The 19,421-nt window shown below is 50.9% G+C and overlaps 1 protein-coding gene and 1 pseudogene across 1 annotated transcript; both read right to left on the bottom strand.

Annotated features, from left to right (window-relative positions):
- Nucleotides 1-357: 357 nt before the first annotated feature.
- On the bottom strand, nt 358-9,378 carry Lgals3bp (galectin 3 binding protein). The gene is made up of 6 exons (XM_010618518.3): nt 9,224-9,378; nt 7,631-7,704; nt 6,663-6,854; nt 6,076-6,207; nt 4,587-4,839; nt 358-2,169 (listed from the first exon to the last, which is right to left on the bottom strand). Exons 1-6 carry the CDS (start codon nt 9,247-9,249, stop codon nt 1,062-1,064), a joined length of 1,785 nt encoding a protein of 594 aa, XP_010616820.1. The 5' UTR covers nt 9,250-9,378; the 3' UTR covers nt 358-1,061.
- Nucleotides 9,379-18,116: 8,738 nt separating this feature from the next.
- Nucleotides 18,117-19,421, bottom strand: LOC104858365 (annotated as a pseudogene).

Raw genomic sequence — 19,421 nt, forward strand, 5'->3', positions numbered from 1 at the left:
CTGTCCATCTCTCTCGCTCTCTTTCCCTGTGTCTGTCCCTCTCCCTGGCACCTTCATGAGGGCACACCTGTCCTGCTGCAGGCCACATGGCTCTTGTCTGTACCCACACCGTGGTCACCAGGCCACAGCCATGACAGGCGTGTGTTCCTGGTCCTTAGGAAAGGCTCAGCCTCCATTAGCCTCCATTAGACTGGCTCTGCTCAGTCTCTTGAGTCCTAGTCTACAGTTGTGCATGTGGGGGATACTGAGGATCGAACCCAGGTCTCTCTAGCACTCAGCAATATCCCCAGCCCCCACCTTTTGGTACCGGAAATCGAACTCAGGGTCTTGCCACATTGCCCAGTTGGGCCTTGAATTTGGGATCTTCCTGCCACAGGCTCTTAAATGCTGGGATTACAGGCGTGTGCCACCATACCTGGCTTCACAGTCACTTTCTTCAGCGGTCTCACCAGTTGGGGGTGGGCCCGTGCCCTGTGCCTGCCGCCTCCCACCCTGCGGTCCCCATCAGACACTACCCCTTTGCGGTGGCACCAGGCTGGGAGGTGCTCTTGCTACTGCCCGTCTCCCTGACTGGCCACAGCTGCACGAGGACAAGGTTCTGCCTCTTCCCATTTCCCAGAGCCCAGCACACCTGACATCCAGCATGGTACAAACCCAGGAACCCTCCCTGCACGACTGAACAGAAAGGGAAGCACAATGTGCTTTTAATGGCTTCAGAGCAGTGACAGCAGTGGACAGAGCGACTGCGAGGGGACCTGGGAATCCCACAGTGACCTTGTTGCCTCCTCAGCTGGAAGCCAGGCACGGGAGGCTGTGGGAGTTCTGAGACCTCAGCACCTGCGGGAGTACAGAAAATCTCAGGACCTGTGGTGAGTGCTAGTGGAGGCCTTCCAATAATTTTTTTCAAGGTCGTAGAGACCAGTGGAAGCAGGGAGACATCTGGTGGCTGGTTGTTGGAGGTGGCTGCTGAGAGGAAGAAGCGAAGGAAGGGAGCCTTGGTGTGGCGCCTGGCCCTCGCCCTGCTTCCCCAGCACCATGGCCTAGCATCTGGGTGGTGCCGTCTAGCCCAGGCTGGTCGTGTTGGTCAGGTAGAAGGGGCGGATGGCCACGCGGAAGCTGCTGGAGGAGCCTGAAGCACAGGGGAAGGCGGAAGTGCTCCTAGAGCTGTTGGTGCCCAGGGCCCTGGGGATGGAGGCCTTTGAGCCCTGGAAGCCTACGATGTCCACCACTACGCCGCCGCCGCAGAGCACCAGGGCTGTGTTTTTATAGCCGATGCTGGGATTGGAGGAACCAGACCTGGTGAGGCCTAGGGCTGGGAGCTCGTCAGAGGAGCAGGACAGTCCAAGGTTCCAGCAGCTCTGTATGGTGGGCAGGTAGGCAAGAGTCCAGGAGACCAGCATCTTCCTGAAGAGGAAGCTGGGGTGCTCTGGGGTCTGGAAGGACTGGTAAGGGCTGTTCATGTAGCTAGAAGAGAATTTGTTCCTGTAATAGTACGGGTAACCCCGGATCCGATACTTCCAGTCCTGGTTCCCAGAACTGGCTGTCACCAAGGCGCTCCAGGTGGCCGAGGTGTAAATCCGGGGCTTGTAGGCATCCTCGGTGAGGTTCAGACCTTGGTACTGGGCCAGCAGCCACAGGGGCACTGTGTGGAACTCCAGGGCCTGCAGGATCTTTCTCTGGAGCAGGGTCTTGTGGTCGCGGTACAGGGACAGGTTGAACTGCAGCTGGAACAGCTCCTCGGGCAACATCATGGGGAAGCGCACCTGTCCCAGCAGGGCCTCGGCCTCTGCCTGGGAGGCGCCCTGCTCCTTGCTCCAGGTGTCCACCGACTGCAGCAGGGCCAGCTCACTGGGCACGGCCACCTCGCTCCGGAGGAGGAGCTCCTGGAGCAGGGCTATGGGGACGCTCAGCCAGGCCTCGGCCTGTGTCAAGGCCCCGAAGTTCCAGGCCAGGAACTGCACACACCGCTCCTCGAGCAGAGTGTCACCCGTGTCCTGTGCATAGGCGTAGAGGTCCAGGGCCGTGTGGAAGGAGGGGTCCTGGGGGAGCAGGGTGGAGAAGAGCTGTCCGCAGTAGTCCTGCAGCTGCATGGCCCCATAGGCAGAGGCCAGCTTGTGCAAGCACTTGACAGACACCAGGGAGACCTCGATCCTCCGGGAGTAGAGGTACCTGGGCGGGGAGAGGGAAGCTAGTGTCTGCCCACAGGACAGACAGCAGCTGTGCCCAGCTGCCACTGTGATGCCCCTTGGCTGCCACCTCTCACAGTTTGTCTCTTAGGGAACCCACATTCTGAATCCTGAATCTCATGTTGGCTAAAAGCAATCTGAGGATTTTGGGCCAGGGATAACACCCACTGCCACTCCCTCCTTCACCAGTGACGGGGTCCCTACTGCTGCATGTCTCCCCAGCTCTGTCAGCTGGGCCCTGGGCACTGGCCCTGCCGTCCCGCAGCCACACCTTGGCCAGACCTGGTCATACCCCGCTGGGTTCTTCTCTGCCCCGCAGCTGTTCTGTGCCAGGGGATGGGGACAGCCCAATCCTTCATGCCCGATGTCCCTACAACCCCAGCTCACTGCGAGGGCCAGGCCCAGAGGCACCCCTCGCCCACCCTCCCCCTTGCACACAGGTGTCCCTGACACAGATCTCAGCAGCCCTGCAGTCGGTGTTACAGTGGGCTTGGAGACAGAGAAGGGTGACTGTCTCCTAAGCTGTGACCACCCCGGCATCCACCAGACCTACCCTGAAGTTGGGCAGCACCTAGGAAGGGGTGCTGGACTGTGGGTTTCAGGTACCAACCTCCCTGCTGCTGACCGTCCGAAGATGGTGGTGACAAGAGGCAGGGGTGCCTCAGAAGTGTTTGTCACCAGTTTTTAATGCTCATCCCAGCCAGAGCCGTCCTCCTGGACCACAGGCAGCTACACTGTACCAGGGAGGAGCAGGGCCCCAGCCTTGAGCAGGTGATATCAGTGTCCCCATGGGGACACTGAACGAGTCTCCCAGCCCTGCCCATCTTCCTTAGAGAAGAAAACACACTGAGAGGGAGGAAAAAGGCACTAAGCCCGTGGGCCTGAGGGCCTCTGAAGCCCAGACAACTGGCAGGGGGGCGCAGGGAGGGCAGTGCCCGGGGTGTCTGAGGAAGGCCCTGGGGGCTCCCTGCAGCATCTCTGCTCACTGTGAGGGAGTGCACCAGGGAGACAGAGACCCAGTGACAGGTGGAAGGACCACATCAGAGCCAGGGCAGGGGTGGGGCTGAGCTCGGACCCAGGGCCACAGCTCCAGTGGGAACCAGGCAGGCAGAACGGGCCCTGCCCCATCTCCAGTGTGTTTCAGAAACTGTACCCACCAGGAGGGACATAGACCGCCTTACAGAGCTTTTATCCTAGGCTGGAAAGAAACCAATGAAATCTGTTTTTAATTGCCAATACTGTTCTCTCTTAAATGTCATTTTCAGTTATATAATGCTTTGGGTCACAAGAGAGAGAGAATCATTTTTAATAAATTCAGGTCTTTTCTTTAAATTGCTACTTTTAAAATACAAGTCCCCAGGAGGCCTCTTGGTGGTGAGATTGTAACCCTGCTCCTCCAGCCACCAGGGGAGCCTTTGGGCCTCGCTTTCCTCTCAGAGACATGGCAGAGCCCCCCCTGGTGACATGGGCCATACGCACGGACAGTCACAATTCTCCATTTTCCACAGGAGCAAGGACAGGGAGGGCAGACGGGAGAGCACGACTGTGATCGTTATTTTGGGCACTAGGAAGACTCATATTGCATCCTTAAGGTACCTGAGGTAGACAGGTCGGTGTATGTCCATGTGTGTGTGTGTGTGTGTGTGTGTGTGTGTGTGACACAGAGAGAGAGAGAGAGAGAGAGAGAGAGATAAAAATAATCCTCCAACTGTCACATCAGTGTCTGTGCCTTCCAAAGGATTTGGTGTGCTCTGTGGCCTGTGGCCAGAGTCCTAGCCCTGTTGCCAGGCCCTTACTGCCAGGAAGCTGCCAGTCTTGTGGCCTCTGTGGGAGGAGGGCTGGAGACAAAGGGTCCTCCTGCCTTTAGTGCACACACACACACACACACACACACACACAGCGTTCCCTTCTTGCTGTGCCTCCGGAGCCTCCCCAGACACCACACAAACCAGCTCAGCCTCCTGCTGCCTCATGATCCCCAGGTGCTCCAAAGTGAGAGTCCAGAAGAGTTTTATTTGTCTGTTTGTTTGGTACTGGGGATCGAACCCAGGGCCTCTGCACTGAGCTATATCCCCAGCCCTTTTTAATTTTTACTTTGAGATGGGGTCTCTCTTAAGAAGTTGCTGGACTCAAACTTGGGATCCTCACCTCAGCCTCCCAGGGTACAGGGCACCTCCCAGGTGAGTGACATCACATTCGGCTCTCAATATTTCTTATATTGGCTCATCGGAAATTTAAACATTTGTGTGCAGGTGAGTGTGGGTGTGAGTGGATGTGTGTACACAAGCTGAGTGTGTGAGCACACGTATGACGTGAGTGTGTTTGTGTGTTCCTAACAGCGCTGCTGTGCCAGGGGAGGGGGGAGGACAGAGGGGCAGCTCAGGGACTAGCACGACTCACCTCAGAAAGTCCCTGATGACAAACATGCACTCGCTGTCCACACGCATGACCACGCTGCTGCCTGGCTCCTCCCACAGGGCCTGTGCCTCGGGGTTGGCGGTCAGGATCACCGTGTGGGCGCAGAGGCCCAGCGCCTCCTGGCCCTGCCCCACCACCTGGATGGACAGGTCGCAGCCCTGCTGGCTGTCGAAGATCAGGCCGAGGGCGGCGGAGAGCTCCCCGGAGAGGTCGAGGGTGTGCTCAGGTCTGGTCTCTGCAAGGGGCAGTGGGAGCGTGCGTGAGGGCTGGGGTGCGGCCGCCGCTAGCTTGTGGACCCCAAGCCCCGCTTTGCCCCCCAGGACTCGCCTCCTCCTTGGGAACGGCAGTGCCAGCGCCTGCTGACCTGCTCTGAAAGGCTCAGGAAGGGACGGGTCTGACCTGCTCTGAGCCCTGGAAGGAGGCGAGAGTGGCCCCTCTGCCCTCTCCAAGCCCACATTTGGCCCTCTGCCCTGCCCCTGCCCACACAGGCAGCGCCCCAGGTGGGGATTTGGTGGCCTCAAGCTCAATTGATCAATCATTGCAAAGGTCATCCTTCTAAATCCTTCCCTCAATTGCAGAAGGTCTGAGGAGGCCCAGGAGTTAGGAGCCCATGGCACCCCACGTTAGAGCCTGGGGAGCCCCAGCACCCTGCTGGGGTCAGGACCTGGGAGTTATTATAGGAGGCCCCAGGGTATCCTCTTTCCCCGAAGTCCCTAATGGGAACGCAACCCTACAGGCCTGGTCTCTGCCCAGGTAGTGCTGAACTGCTCTTCACGTTTCAGCCAGGTGCGCTGGCCCCTATTCCTACTCACACTGACCCCCAGGACCCTCTCAACTCATGTCACCAGCACCTCTCTGGCCCACACCAGCTCCCCTACGGCTAACCCAGCCAGGCCCTTGTGCCCCCTCTGAAGTCTGAACCCCCCTCCCTGGCCAGCACCCCACCTGTCCAGTCTTGGGAAATTCCACCCCATACCCAGGCTTCAGGGGCTCCAGCTGGGGGCTGCGGGAGGTGGGCTGCAGTGCCCCAAGGTCTGTGTGCCAGCCCAGGAGGAGGTGAGGGAGGCAAAATGACTGGAGAACTCCCATGGGGCTCAGCCTTGGCTGCTGGGTGCACAGGACGGGGTTGGGGTCAGGCAGGCCAGGGGTCTTCGCACAGTTTGTCATCTGGAAGCATCTGAGCACCCCACAGGGGCTGTGCAGGAGGGCCCAGGCCTGCATGCGTCAGTGGGAAGTGTTCTTGGGCTTTCTCAGGACAGGGGCCCCACCCAGCACGCAGCCCCTTGCTTTTGGCAGGTCCGGTGGCAGCAGGGTGGACGAGGGTTCTGCAAGAGCTCTGGATTCCTCCCAGGGGTGGTGGGTGGTGCTCTGTGGCCCTCCTCCCCACCCCACCCTGTGTGGAGCAGGTGAGGGCATCACCCAACCTCTGTTTGCACGGATGGGACAAGGGAGGAGCCGCCCGCCTGCTCACCGTTGGTGCAGACCACGCCTGCGTCCCTGTCGTGCCTGCAGTTGCTCTTCAGCCAGCCCAGGGACCTGCAGCTGGCCAGCGAGGACTCTGTCCCCGTGCACTGCACCTCATCCAGCATGATAGGGCCAGTCCCTGTGGGCACGGGGAGGACAGAGACTGGGCCTCAGCGGGGAAGAGGCCAACAGAGCTGCTCCTCTACGGGCACTGGAGGAATGGCCATCCCTGCCTGGCCATGGGGACGCTGGCTACCCTGCCACTCTTAGTCCAGCTGTGGCTTCCCGTTCCTTGTGATCCTGGACAACACTTGGGCATCAGTTCAGATTCATCTCCATACTGCTGCACCAGATGCTTAGCTTCTTTCTTACAAGGTCTAACGGCTGCTTCAGAGACACCAAATTAGTCCCCCATAGTCCACTAGGCCACCCCACCACCGAGCCCAATGCCCTCAGGCCAAGCTCAAATGGGCCATCCCAACAGGTGCCAAGGCACAGGAAGTGGGGCCATACGCTGCACATCTGTGAAGCCCGACCCTGGTCTTGGGGGACTTCACAGTGACCCCAGCTTTGGGGAAAGAGTAGCAGCCCTACCTGACCCAAAGGCTGCTCCGCCCAGCGCCTCTGTGGCATTCTCAAACCCTAGAGCCCGGCAGACAACAGTGGCATCAGCCAGGTTCCAGAGGTTGTCACACACTGTCCCCCACTGGCCTCCATAGAAGATCTCCACTCGGCCCTCGTTGGCTATGGTCCCATTGACCAGCCGCATGTCCCCATCTTGTGCACCTGTGGGAAAGCCAAGGTGAGCAGCAGGTGGCAGCAATGTCCCAGTGCCAGGAGACCGGCTGCGGTTCAAAGTTCACCTCTTCAAAACCCCCTTTCTGTCCATGAAGGGCCGCCTCCTAAGAGGAAAGACCTGTGGAACCCCACAGAGACTGAGTCCTCATTCCTTGTCTGTGAGGTCCCAGCCCTTTGCTCTATAGAAAAGCAGCCCCAGCAGCCCGCCCAAAAGAACAGAGGGAAGGAGGCCCCTCCGTGCCCCACTTGTGAGGGTCCATGGCTCCAGGGTCCTGGTCCTGGACACAGTCAGAGCACAGGTGCCCCTCACCTTCAGATGGGGTACGGCCCAAGAAAGCCACCGTGAATTGAAAGCCTCAGACATGGGAGATGCATGTAATCCACCCAAGCTCAGGGAGCTTGCGCTGCAGTGTCAGGTGTGTGTGTGGGTTCCCAGTGTGGCCGCAGTGACCAGAGCTGCGATTCGCTGCTCTTCTAGCACCGTGCACCTGTAGGCTACAGACTACCAGCCTGGGAAGACTGAAATTCAAAGGCCACGTGCGGTTTCTACTAAATTTGTATGCACATTGTAAAGTGAAGAAGCTTCAAGTCAGGGACTGTTTGTACTTCAGTCGTGGAGGGGAAATAGGACCCAGCCAGTCCCAGGACCCAGGCAGACGCCAAGCAGGACACATCTGTGACCTACAAGTAGGGTGTTATCCCGCCTGTGGAGCACAGCGGCCTCTCAGCTTTTGCTTGGGGCATTTCCCAGAGGCACTACTCACCTTGAGTACCCGGCACCAGTAGCCACAGCCAGAGGAGCCATGGGACAGCCCTGGCCTTGCCCGCAAGCCGGACCCTGTGGCAGAAGGAAGAAGGATGGATGAGATCCAGGAATGGGCGGCCTCCAGGACTGAGCTGCTCCAATGTGCTCATCCTAGCACCACCCTGAAGGGTGACCCCACTTTGGTCAGACGCAGCAGGTGTGCTGGGGTGAATCCAGGGACAAAGGCTGTCTAGGGTTGGGGTGGGTATGGAGAAGACTAGGCTCTATCTTCAGGCCACAGACCCCGAGGGTGTTAGAGCCCAGAGGTCTGCAGCTGAGATGAACCAGGAGTGTTAGAGAGCAGGATGGAGGGGCAATGCAGGGCGTGGGGCACAGCAGGAGGAGGCCATGGAAAACAGAGTGACAGACCACAGGGGAGATGTTGGGTTCGGTGGCCTGTGGAGGGGGACAGTGGACAGAAGGGGTCCCGGCTAAAGCTCCGGCCTCTGCAACTGGGTGGGGAGGTGGCCAGGGCTGTGACCCAGGGCACAGAGACCACAGGGCCCCCCGGGCAGGGAGCGGACTCAATCTTGGCTTTTGGCCTGGAACTCTCTCCTCTGTATAACTCTGGATGCTTACTGTTTATGTCCATCTGCAGTGAACGGCCACCTCCCTACCCCTTCTTAGGTCCTATATAGGACAGCCAGGGCAAGACCCAGGGATGAGCACGGGGGGGGGGCAAGGAGAGTGGGAGGAGGAGCCAGGGAGGTGTTGTGTCTCTGGCTCTGGAAGAACGCTACAGGACCTACTCCACCACTGCAGGCCAGCAAGCAGGGGACTGGCCACTGGGCAGCACTGCTGTGAGCTCTGTCTACAGGCCCGGGGCTGGTGACCCTGAGGCTGGCTCTGGCCCCCTGCTGCCCAGAGGTGGTGGCAGCAGGGCCCTCAGGGGTAGCAGGAAGTGCACGATGGTCGCTGCCCCAGCCCTTCTGCTTGGACTCTGCACTAACAAGACCCTCAGGGCTCTCCCACTCATGAAGACCCTGCAGGACAACTCACCTCGGCCTCGCTGTGGCACTGGAGAAATGAGGCACCGGCCAGCTCCAGGCACATTCATGTGCTGGGAGTGCCACGCCCTGGGAAAGCCCTGGTCCCAGGCCAACCAGCATGGTCGGTCACCCTCTCCCCCTGGTAGAGCTGCAGTTACCAGTAGCTGGCTGGGCACTTGCTGTGTGGGCCTTGCTGCCCTCTTGGTGGCAGTGGCCATCCATGTGTGGGAAGCTGGGACAAAACTCCCTGTGCTGGTCCTTTGTGAAACTTAGGAGAAGGGTCTCTTTTTTTTCAAGTGGGTGCAGAACCCAGCCCGGATACACACTCAAGAGACAGCGGGATTGTAACCTGTGTGCCCTTCTGGCTGGTGTCTTTGTGTAATCGACAACCTGCCTCACTGCATGCAGAGACCCTGCAGGTCTAGGAACAGCAAAGATATTTCCTGGGCTAAAGAGCACCGGATTCCCATCTCCTAGCCTGGGTGCAAAGAGGGAATGGGGCGCCCCTTGATCATGCTCTGAAGAGGGGTGTGCCCACCTGAGAGCAACAGGCGGGAGCTTACCTGCCCAAATCAGCTACTGAAGGCATCCTGGAGCCTCCCTCCAGCCGCTGCGGGGACTCTGTGCTGAGAGGCCCTCACAGGGGGCCCAGAAAAATCTTCCCTGTGTGCTATGTTCAGACAGATACCGGGAAATGCTTCAAAAACAGTCTAGTTTCACTTTCCAGAAATCACATGACCAAGGCATACTCTGGGAGCTGACCAGACTACTTGGATCCCTAGTGCTCCACTAAGCCACACATACAGCAGTGGCAGATACACCTCCAGCCTGGACCAATGCCCAGAGGGAAGGCAGGACTGGGGGCAGATGGGCAGAGGTCCTGGGCCAGTGCCTGCATTTTGGCAGTGTGGCTGATGACATGGATAGGCACCCCAGACCCTTCCTGGGCCTGGCACCCTGCTTGGAGCTCTCGTCCTGCTGATCTCGTACTGTGCCATGGAGAGGCTGCATGGCATTGGCCCTAGCTAGGGGCAAGGAGCCTGAAGCTCTAGGAGACTCTGCCCTGGTAAGTGGGCAGTATGGACCCCCACGTGGTGTCTGCCCCAGCTTGTGCTCATCATCCCGACTATGCCAACCATACTCAACAACTGTCGCTGTCCTAATGTCCCCCTGCGGCGGGGCAGGGATGTCATGGCTCACACACACCCCCTCCTACAGAGAGCTAGGGCCTCGATTTCCCCCTGGGGAATACTGTCCCTGACCCCAGGCCGTGTGGTGTCAGAGGCCCTAGGTCCCTGGTGTTGTCCCGAGCCTGGCTGGCAGAGTCTTGCAGGCCCCTGGGCCACAGTTCAGAATTGAGGGACAACTGTCCTGCGCTGAGCATGCCCAAGGGGCAGAGGGCTTGGCAGGACACTGCAAGATGAGCTCTGGGTGCAGCTGGCCTGGGCAGCTTGGAGTTGATGTCCTCTGTTGTCTGTCACCTGAAGCTGTGGTCCCGGACGAAAGGTACATGGAAGGTGCTCGAGGTCTCCAACCAGGCTTCCCGACCTGGCTGGGCAGTAGAATCATCAGAAACAAACACCAACACCCAGATGGTCACACTTGGGGCCAGGGCAGACACCAGCATTTTAAAAGCCTTCGGATGGCTTCAACCTGTGACCAGCGCAGGTGCTGTGGAAGCTCAGAGCCTGAGAGAGCCAGCAGAGGTCAGACACCCCATGACTTATCTTCCCCAAGAATGGGGAATCCTGTGGTCACACGGTCATCTCATCGTCTCTGGTGAAACAGTGGCCGTCCAGGGAGTGGCAGTGGAGAACAGAGTGAAGGGTGTCCGGGGAGTTCTGTGCTCTCATCAGATTAGGGGTCTCTGCACTGGCTGACCCAGAGACCCCAGCGCCATCACCTCTCACAGTCCGCAGTCCCCTTTGGAGAAGCGAGAGCCAGGAAGGAACGCACACATGGACAAGCAGGCTCCAGCCACGGCCTGTGGCTCCAGGAATCGCACTTCTGCAAGACCCGCTGTGGTGCTCCAGTTCCAGGTCCTCATCCGGACTCAGGCACCCTGGCTCCTCCTGGGTCCCGTTGCTCCATCTCTGGAACCTGGCTGGTGTGACCCCTCTGCCCTGCATCCTGGAGGTGTGCGGGTGTGGGTCCCAGCAGGAAACTGATAGCACCCACGTGAGGGCCATCTCAGGAGGCCCCAGCAGAGGGGCAGTTTGCAAGGGTTGACCAGCAGGGCCACATGTGCCTGCAGCAGGAACAATGGCGCTATTTCCTCTGCCAGGCCAGCAGGGACTGCAGACACCAGGCCCAGCCAGAGCACACACGGGGGCTGAGAGGCAAAACTTGTGGGATTGTGACCCCTGTCACTGGATGGAGTCTGAGGAAATCCTCCAAACAAGAGTTGGGGCTCCAACCCAAACCACCCACAGGAGAGTGCAGGTTTGCTGACTTATGTCAAAGTGCCTCAGAATGCGTCAGTGAGAGGCAGGCAGTTAAAGAAGTCCACACTAGGAGCAGAGTGCAGGCCCTCAGACAGGCACGTTATAGTCTGAGGGTGGGAATTTATGTGTTTTGGGGGTGTCCTCAAGACTAGTGATTTAGGCCGCGCTTTCCTGTTGCCCGATGGGGTACCTATTTGGTGCCCACTAGCATGCAGGCCATTTCCGTGAGTTTCCAGTTTAGTGAGATGTTGCACTGTTTTACATTCTCGAAAGTAGAAGTCTGTGCAGGGAAAATCTAGGCTCACTTTACAGGGGACAAGAATAGGCCCTATTTACTGGCTTATGATATCCTGTTTGGTATTTCCTGGAGGAAAAAGGACATTGTAACCGGGGTCACTCTGTCCTGAAACTGCAGTTCTTTTTTTTCCCCCATATCCAAAGGTTTATTGACAAAAATACAAAGTGATATTATCTTGAATAGAGAGAGAACCCCGATTTGTAAAGCTTATGTGCTTTTTAAAAGCTGTCAAATATTGCAAACATCACAAAGTGCAGAAATAAAATCACAATGTTTTGATTAATAAGCCAAGAACTCCTCTAAGAAATTCTTTTTTTCCCTTCCTATAATCTGTCTTTTATTTTGCCCTTTATTTATATTTTGGGTTTCTCATATAAAAGAAACCATGCTATATTTAAGCTTGTGTGTCTGGTTTATTTCACATTATGGTCTCAAGGTGCATCCATTTTCCTACAAATGATTCAAGTTTATCCTTCATGGCAGAACAATACTCCATTGTGTATAAGTACATTTCTTTTATCCATTTGATGATGGACAGAGAGGCTGCTTCTAAGATTTAGCTATTATGAACTGTGCTGTTATATACATGGGTGTGCATGTATCATTGTAATATAATGACTTGAATTCTTTTTTTTTTTTTTTTTTTTTTTTTTTTTGGTACAGGGATTGAACTCAGGCCCTTGCACTTGTAAGGCAGGTGGCAGAACCACTGAGCCAAATCCCCAGCCCATGACTTGAATTCTTTCAGAAAGGTACCTAGAAGGGAATACCTGGATCAAATGGAATTTCTAGTTTAATTTTTTTAGGCACTCCTTATTGATTTCCACAGTGGTTATACTAGTATATGGTACCACTACCAACAGTGAAGGGTTCCTTTTTCCATGCAGCCTCACTAGTATTTATTATTATTTGATTTCTTGATGAGGGCCATTCTTTCTGGGATACAATGCAAGCTTGGTGTTGTTTCAATTGCATTTCTTTAATGGTCAGCAACACTGAACAATTTTTCGTGTATTTATTGGCCATTTCTACTTCTTCTGAGAAGTGTCATTTTAGTTGAATTTTTGGTGCTGTTGTTTGGTACCAGGGATTGAACTCAGGACCTTGTGCTTGCCAGGCAGGTGTGGCACCACTGAGCTACATCCCCAGCCCACAAAAGCTTTTTAGTAAGACAAGTTCCCAGTTGTTGAGTCATTGTGATATTTCCTGCATGATTAGGATTTTGCTCATAAAATCTTTGCCTACACAAATATCTGGTTTTTTGTTTTTGTTTTTTTTGGTACCGGGACTTTTTTTGAACTCAGGACTTCATGCTTGCAAGGCAGACAATGGTACCACTGAGTTAAATCCCCGACCCCCACAAATGTCTTAAAGAGTTGTACCTATTCTATCTTCCAGTAGATTTAGTGTTTCTGTTTTACTATTTAGATCTTTGATCCATTTTAATTTTAGTTTAGTGAATGGTGAAAGATATGGGTCTAGTTTTAATTTTCAGTGTGTGAAAGCCAGTTTTTCCAGTATCATGTATTAAAGAGGCTATCTTTCTTCATTGCAGGTTTTGGGCTCCTTTGTCAAAAATATGTTTGGAGTTGGTTCTGAATCTTCTAATCTGTTCCATTGATCCTCAGATCTGTTTTTTGTTTTTGTTTTTTAATCACAGAAGCTTTGTAGTATAATTTCAAGTCAGGGATTGTGATGCCTCCTGTCTTCCCTTTGTTGCCCAGAATTGCTTTTATTATTCTAGGTCTATTAAGGTTGCAAATGAATTTTAGAATTGCTTTCTCTAATTCTGTGAGATGTCCTATTGATCAGGATTACATTAAATCTGTATAACAGTTTCAGAAGTACAGCCATTTTCACTATACTGGTTTTTCTTACCCAAGAACAAGGAATATCTTTCCATTTTCTGATATCTTCAATCTCCTTTGTCAGAGTACTGTAGTTTTTTCTTTCTTTCTGTACTGGGGATTGAACTCAGGACCTTGTGCTTGCAAGACAGGCACAGTGCCACTGAGCTAAATCCCAGGCCCAGAGTACTGTAGTTTTCAATGTAAAGGTCTTTTACTTTCTTTGTTAGAATGATTCCTAGGTATTTCATTTTGTTTAATACTAGGTATTTCATTTTTAAGTTGTTGTTTCTCTAATTTCTCTCTCACTGAGCTTATTATTTGTAGACAGAAATATTATTGATTTTTGAGTGTTGACTTTGTATTCACCTATGCTACTGAATTTGTTTACTAAATATAGAAGTCTTTCGGTGAAGTTTTTGGTGTCTTCTATGTAGAGTGTCATGTCATCCACAAACAATGATAATTTATCTTCTTTGTTTCCTATCCTTATTCCTTTTATTTCTTGTCGAATTGCTCTGGCTAATGTTTCCAGAACTATATTGAATAAGAGTGGTGACAGTGGACAACCTTGTCTTGCTCCTGATTTTAGAGTGAAAGCTTACAGTTTTTGTTCATTTAGTATTATGTTGTCTGTTGTTTTATCATAGGTGGCTTTTATCAGGTTGAGATAAAGACTATCTCTTCCAATTTTCTGTAGGGTTTTTATCACAAATGGGTGTTGGACTTAGTCAAATGCTTTTCTGCATCTATTGAGATAATCATATGGTTTTTGTCCTTGGCTCTGTTATTGTGGTGTGTTACATTTATTGATTTGCATATGGTGAACCATCCCTGCATCCTTGGGGCGAAGTCCACTTGGTCATGGCGTATGATCTTCTTGATGATTTGCTGCATTCTGTTTGCCAGTATCTTACTGAGGATTTTTGCATCTGTGTTCATTAGAGATTGGCTTGTAGTTCTCTCTTTTGTTTGGACCCTTCTCTGGTTCTGGTATCAGGGTAATGCTTACTTCCAGAATGAATTTGGGAATATTGCTTCCCTTTCAATTTCATTAAAGAGTTTGAGAAGTAGCAGCATTAGGTCTTCCCTAAATTTCTTGTAGAATTCAGCAGTGAATCCATCAGGGCCTGGGCTTTTATTTTTTGGTAGGTTTTTAATTACATCTTCAATTCCATTGACTGATATTGGTTTAGTTAGAATTTTTATATTTTCTTGATTCAGCTTTGATAATGCACAGGTAATGTCTAGGTACCTATTTCTTCTGTGTTTTCCATCTTATCAGAATACAGGTTCTTGAAGTAGGTATTGATGATCTTCTGAATTTCTGTGGGATTCATTCCTAATTGCATAGATTTGAATCTTTTCTGGTTTTTTGTTTGTTTTGGTACCGGGGATCGAACCCAGGTCCTTGCACTTGCAAGGCAGGTGGCAGAACCACTGAGCTAAATTCCTGGCCCTCTTTTTTTTTTTTTGTACTGGGGATTGAACTCAGGTCCTTGCGCTTGCAGGGCAGGCCACTGAACCACTGAGCTAAACCCCCCCCCCCCCTTTTTTTTTTCTTTCTGTTTTTTGATAAGGTTGGCTAAGGGTCTGTCAATTTTATTTAGTCTTTCAAAGAACCAATTCTTCAATTCATTGATTCTTTGTATTGCTTTCTTAGTCTCCACTGCATTAATTTCTGCTCTGATCTTTATAATTTCCATCCCCATACAAGCTTTGGGCTTGACTTGCTTTTTTTTTTTCTAGAAGTTTGAGGTTCAACATTAGGTTGTTTATTTGAGCTCACTCTGTTTTTCTGATATGGGAATTCACCACTATAAATTTCCCTCATAGGACTTCTTTCATTTTGTCTCATAAGTTCCAGTATGTTGTATTGGCATTATTATTTAATTATAGAAACTGTCCAATTTCTTCTGTGACTGATTGTTCAGGAGGGTGCTGATTTCTATGTGTTTATGAAGTTTTTGTGATTTCTTTTGCCATTGATTTCCAATGTCAATGCACTATGTTCTGATAATATGCATGGGAGTTTCAATTCCTTTGCATTTACTTATGCATGTTCTTTCTTTTTCTTTTTCTTTTTGTACCAGGGATCGAACCCAGGTCTTTGCGCTTGCAAGGCAGGCATCACCACTGAGCTAAATCCCTGGCCCTAACTTACGCATGTTCTATGGGCTAGTATGTGATCTATTTGGAGAACACACCATGTGCAGCTGAGAAGAATGTGTATTCTGATGTTGTAGGGTGGAATGCTTTGTAGACATCTACTAAGTCCATTTGTTCAAAAGTTTGGCTCAGTTCTGATATTTCATTCTTCCTTTCTTGTCTAGTTGATTTTTTTTTTTTTTTTTTTTTTTTTTTTTTTTTTTTGTACCAGGGACTGAACTCAGGACCTTGTGTTTGCAAGGCAGGCGGCAGAGCCACTGAGCTAAATCCCTGGATCTCTAGTTGATCTATTTGTGACGGTGGGGTATTTAGGTCCCTCATTATAATTGTATTAGTGCTTTTTTGATTGTTTGTGTCTGTTAATATTTGTTTTATACAGCTGTGTGCACTGGTATTTGGTGTATATATGTTTATGGCTTTTTTTCTTCCTCTTAGATTGTTCCCTTTACAAGGATGTAGTGACCTTTGTTTCTCTTAAATCAATCTTGGCTTGAAATCCACTTTTTTCTGCAAATAGAATAGCTACCCTTGCTTTTGTCCAGCTTCCTGTCACAGAGAATATTGCTTTCCATCCTTTGACTTTCAGTCTATGAACTTTTTTTTTTTTTTTTTTTTTTTTTTTAGTGCCAGGCATCAAACTTGAGCCCTTGTGCTTGCAAGGCAGGCGGCAAAACCACTGAGCTAAATCCCTGGACTTATGAACTTCTTTTTGAAATAAATGTGTTTATTCAATGCAGCATATTGTTGGATCTTGCCTTTTGATCCATTCTGCCAGTGTTTTTCTTTTGATTGGTGGACTGAGACCCTAACATTGATGGTTATAACTGATATATATTGATTTATCCTTATCATGTTATTTTCCTGTGGTTGGTTCACTTTTTTTCCTCCCTCTGTTTAACTGCTTGCCTTGCCTGGTGGGTTCATTCTGTTACCTGGTGGTTCATTCATGGAGTTGTAGTCCTTGTCATCTCTTTCTAGAATGTCCTTCAGGGCATTTTGTGGTGCTGGTTTGACGGCCATGAATTTCCTCATGTGTTCTTTGTCATGGAAATATCTTATTTCTCCATCAATTTTGAAAGATAGTTTTGTGGGGTACATGACTTTGTGTAGGAAGTTGTTTTCTTTTAGGGCTTGAAATACTTCACTTCAAACTCTTCTTGACTTGAGGTTTTGTGTTGAGAATTCTGCTATTATTGGGCTGGGCTTTCCTTAATAGGTGATTTGTTTCTTTTCTCTAACAGCTTTTAATATTCTGTTCTTGTGTTGAATTTCTGAAATCTTGACTATTATATGCCTTGGTGTAGATTTTTTTTCATCATTGCTAATTGGAGTTCTATATGCCTCACTTATCTGTATGTGAAATTCTTTTTCTGTGCCTGGGAAGTTTTCTACCATTACTTCTTTTAAAAATGTCATTTGCACTATCTCCTGCTTTTTCACTGACTCCAATCAATCTTATGTTACTCTTCTTTGCATTATCTAGTAGTTGTTGGATTGATTTTTCATGGTCCCTATTTTAAAAAATGTTTTGTTTTTGTTTTTGTTTGTTTGTTTTGAGACAGGGTCTCACTTTATAGTTCAGGATGGCCCTGAACTCATTATGTAGCTCCTGCTGGCCTCAAATTCTCGGCAATCCTTCTGCCTCTGCCACCAGAGTGCTGGGATTACAGGTGTGAGCCACCACACCCGGCAAAAAAATCTTTCTTTTCATTATGGATAACTGCAATCCTGTCATCTATATCTGATATTCTGTCCTCATATTGGCTCATTCTACTGCATATACTTTGTTTCATGTTTCACAACTTTAATAGAATATTCTAACTATTCTGTACAAATTGAAAACACAGTATTCAATTACAAATGTGTATTAAGGTAAGGCTGAGCACGCTCTACATACCTGGTCAGCATGGACATGGCTGTCCCCAGGTGCCAGACACCACTGCCACATAATCAAAAACTTTATACACCAGCCACCGACCACTCACACCAAACCCAGGCTCTTAAGACAGGATGAGTGGTGGAGTCTAGAAGTGGAGTTTACCAGGAGAGCAAGATGGAACATTCACACACTGGATTGAAAAGCTTCACTCTGCAGACCTTCCTATCCTCAGAGACCTTCCAACGGTAACATGTGGTCCACATGTCACAGAACAAGCTCTTGCCGTCAGCTGGCTGCTAGGAGACAGCACACCCTCCTGGTCATCACCAGTATGGTTTCATCAACGGTAAGGATGAACAACGGTGTAAATGCAAAGTCCTCCAAGCACAGTGAATAAATAAATAGAAGGGTATCACTACAGCTCCTGCCTCAGAGAAGGTGTGCGCCACAACCCACCCAATCCCTAGCAAACTAAAACATAAGAAAAACACTCTAAGTACACTGCCTTACTTTATTCAGCTCTTCTGAGATGATTAGGGTACAATGGCTGAAGCAGATTCCGAGCAGCAGGGTCAGTGGTGGAAATGGATTTCTCTGAATCAAAGAGGGATTCAGCCAGTCTGTAGAAGTGGCAGAATAGTCTCCCTCCGGGAGCCCTGAAACAGCCCTCAGACCTCTGTCCTTTCCAGGAGTGACTCTCCCACCCCACGTGGTGTGTGGACCTTCTCAAGGGCAGGGCCTAGGCAGGTCCAGGGGTGCAGGCACCAAGGCCACAAGGGTGCTAGAACTAAAACTATTTCTGAAATGCATTTCGGTTGCCACTGTACAAGTTAAGCAAAATAAGAAGGAAAAAGTGAAAATCATGCACTTGAACATGCATTAGGCCTTAGAAGCACTGTCCATATGCCGTGCTGCAGCACGGCCTGAGGCCCTGCCACAGCTGGGTCCTGACAGCCGTCCTCGCGGTGGCCCCTCCTCGCTGCTGCTTGCATTCTGCAGCTTGGCTGGGCTCTTTCTTGGGGTTAATTTCAGCATCATCCTCATCTTCTCCCTCCTCATCACCTTCTAATTCCTCCTCTTCTCCTTACTCACCTTCTTCAAAACTGTGATCGACTTCTATGGCCTCCCCAGTGGAACAGAGCACAGTGCTTGGCACCATTCGCTCCAATTGGAAAAAGCTCCAACTTCAAAATGTGAGGCCAGCGTGGATTCAGAATCTTCACCCAGTGATTCATCATCCCTAGAGGCTTTGAGTGGGTTGAAGAAGTTGAAAAATGACTCATTGGGCACTTGTTGAGAAATTGTTCTAATAGTGCCCCGACCCTTTTGCTTCTGTTTTTCCTTGATGGCTTTGACTGTAACAATTTTTCTTTCTTTCAGTCAATGGTACACCCACCACAGTGCACAATTTCAGGACCTCCAGAGCAGAAGGGGTCGGCCTGGTCTGGCTCTGACTTCCTCTTGTATGTTTCTGTCAGGACTGGATTGGTAAAGCAGTCATTGGGTTCAAAGTGGAACTCTGACACAAAAGACAGGGGCCGAAAATTTTACTTTAATATCTTGCAGATGTTTCAAGATTGGCTCATCGTATTCCTGCACTAGCTCAGTGAGCATACCCACATTTCTAAAGACAGTGAACCAGGACTCTGGGATTCCTTTGGGATTTAGCTCTTCACCTGCTTCTTCTTCTTTCTCTGCTATGACTGCTTTATTTTCCACGTCTCCAGGCAACTTCCCTTCACTTTCACTGTGCCATTCTGATTCTGCATCTGTAGGCTCCACATCACCGGTGATGAATTCTCTTCTCTTGTCAAACAGAGGTCGGTAAGATGCTGCACACTTTCCCCCCAGGTCATGGGCTCCTGCATTGAACTCGGCTTCTATGTGTGCACACCTCACCTGAAGCTGCTTCAGTGCATTAATTCTTCCCTTGACTGCTTTGGGTAATATTTCAATGTAGCTGGAAGGAGTGTGAGACACTGTCGAGTTGATCCTGTGAAGCCGCCAGAACTTGTGGATTCCGCGTCACCTGATCTGTGAGCTTTTCTGTGTTACTTGCATTTTTAGCAGCTTCCACAGAATCTGCAGGAACCCCATCTGAAAAACTGTTATCTGCCATCTGAA

The sequence above is a fragment of the Fukomys damarensis genome, unplaced genomic scaffold, assembly GCF_012274545.1.
Source record: "Fukomys damarensis isolate Sample0158 unplaced genomic scaffold, DMR_v1.0_HiC HiC_scaffold_23, whole genome shotgun sequence".
NCBI lineage: Eukaryota > Metazoa > Chordata > Mammalia > Rodentia > Bathyergidae > Fukomys > Fukomys damarensis.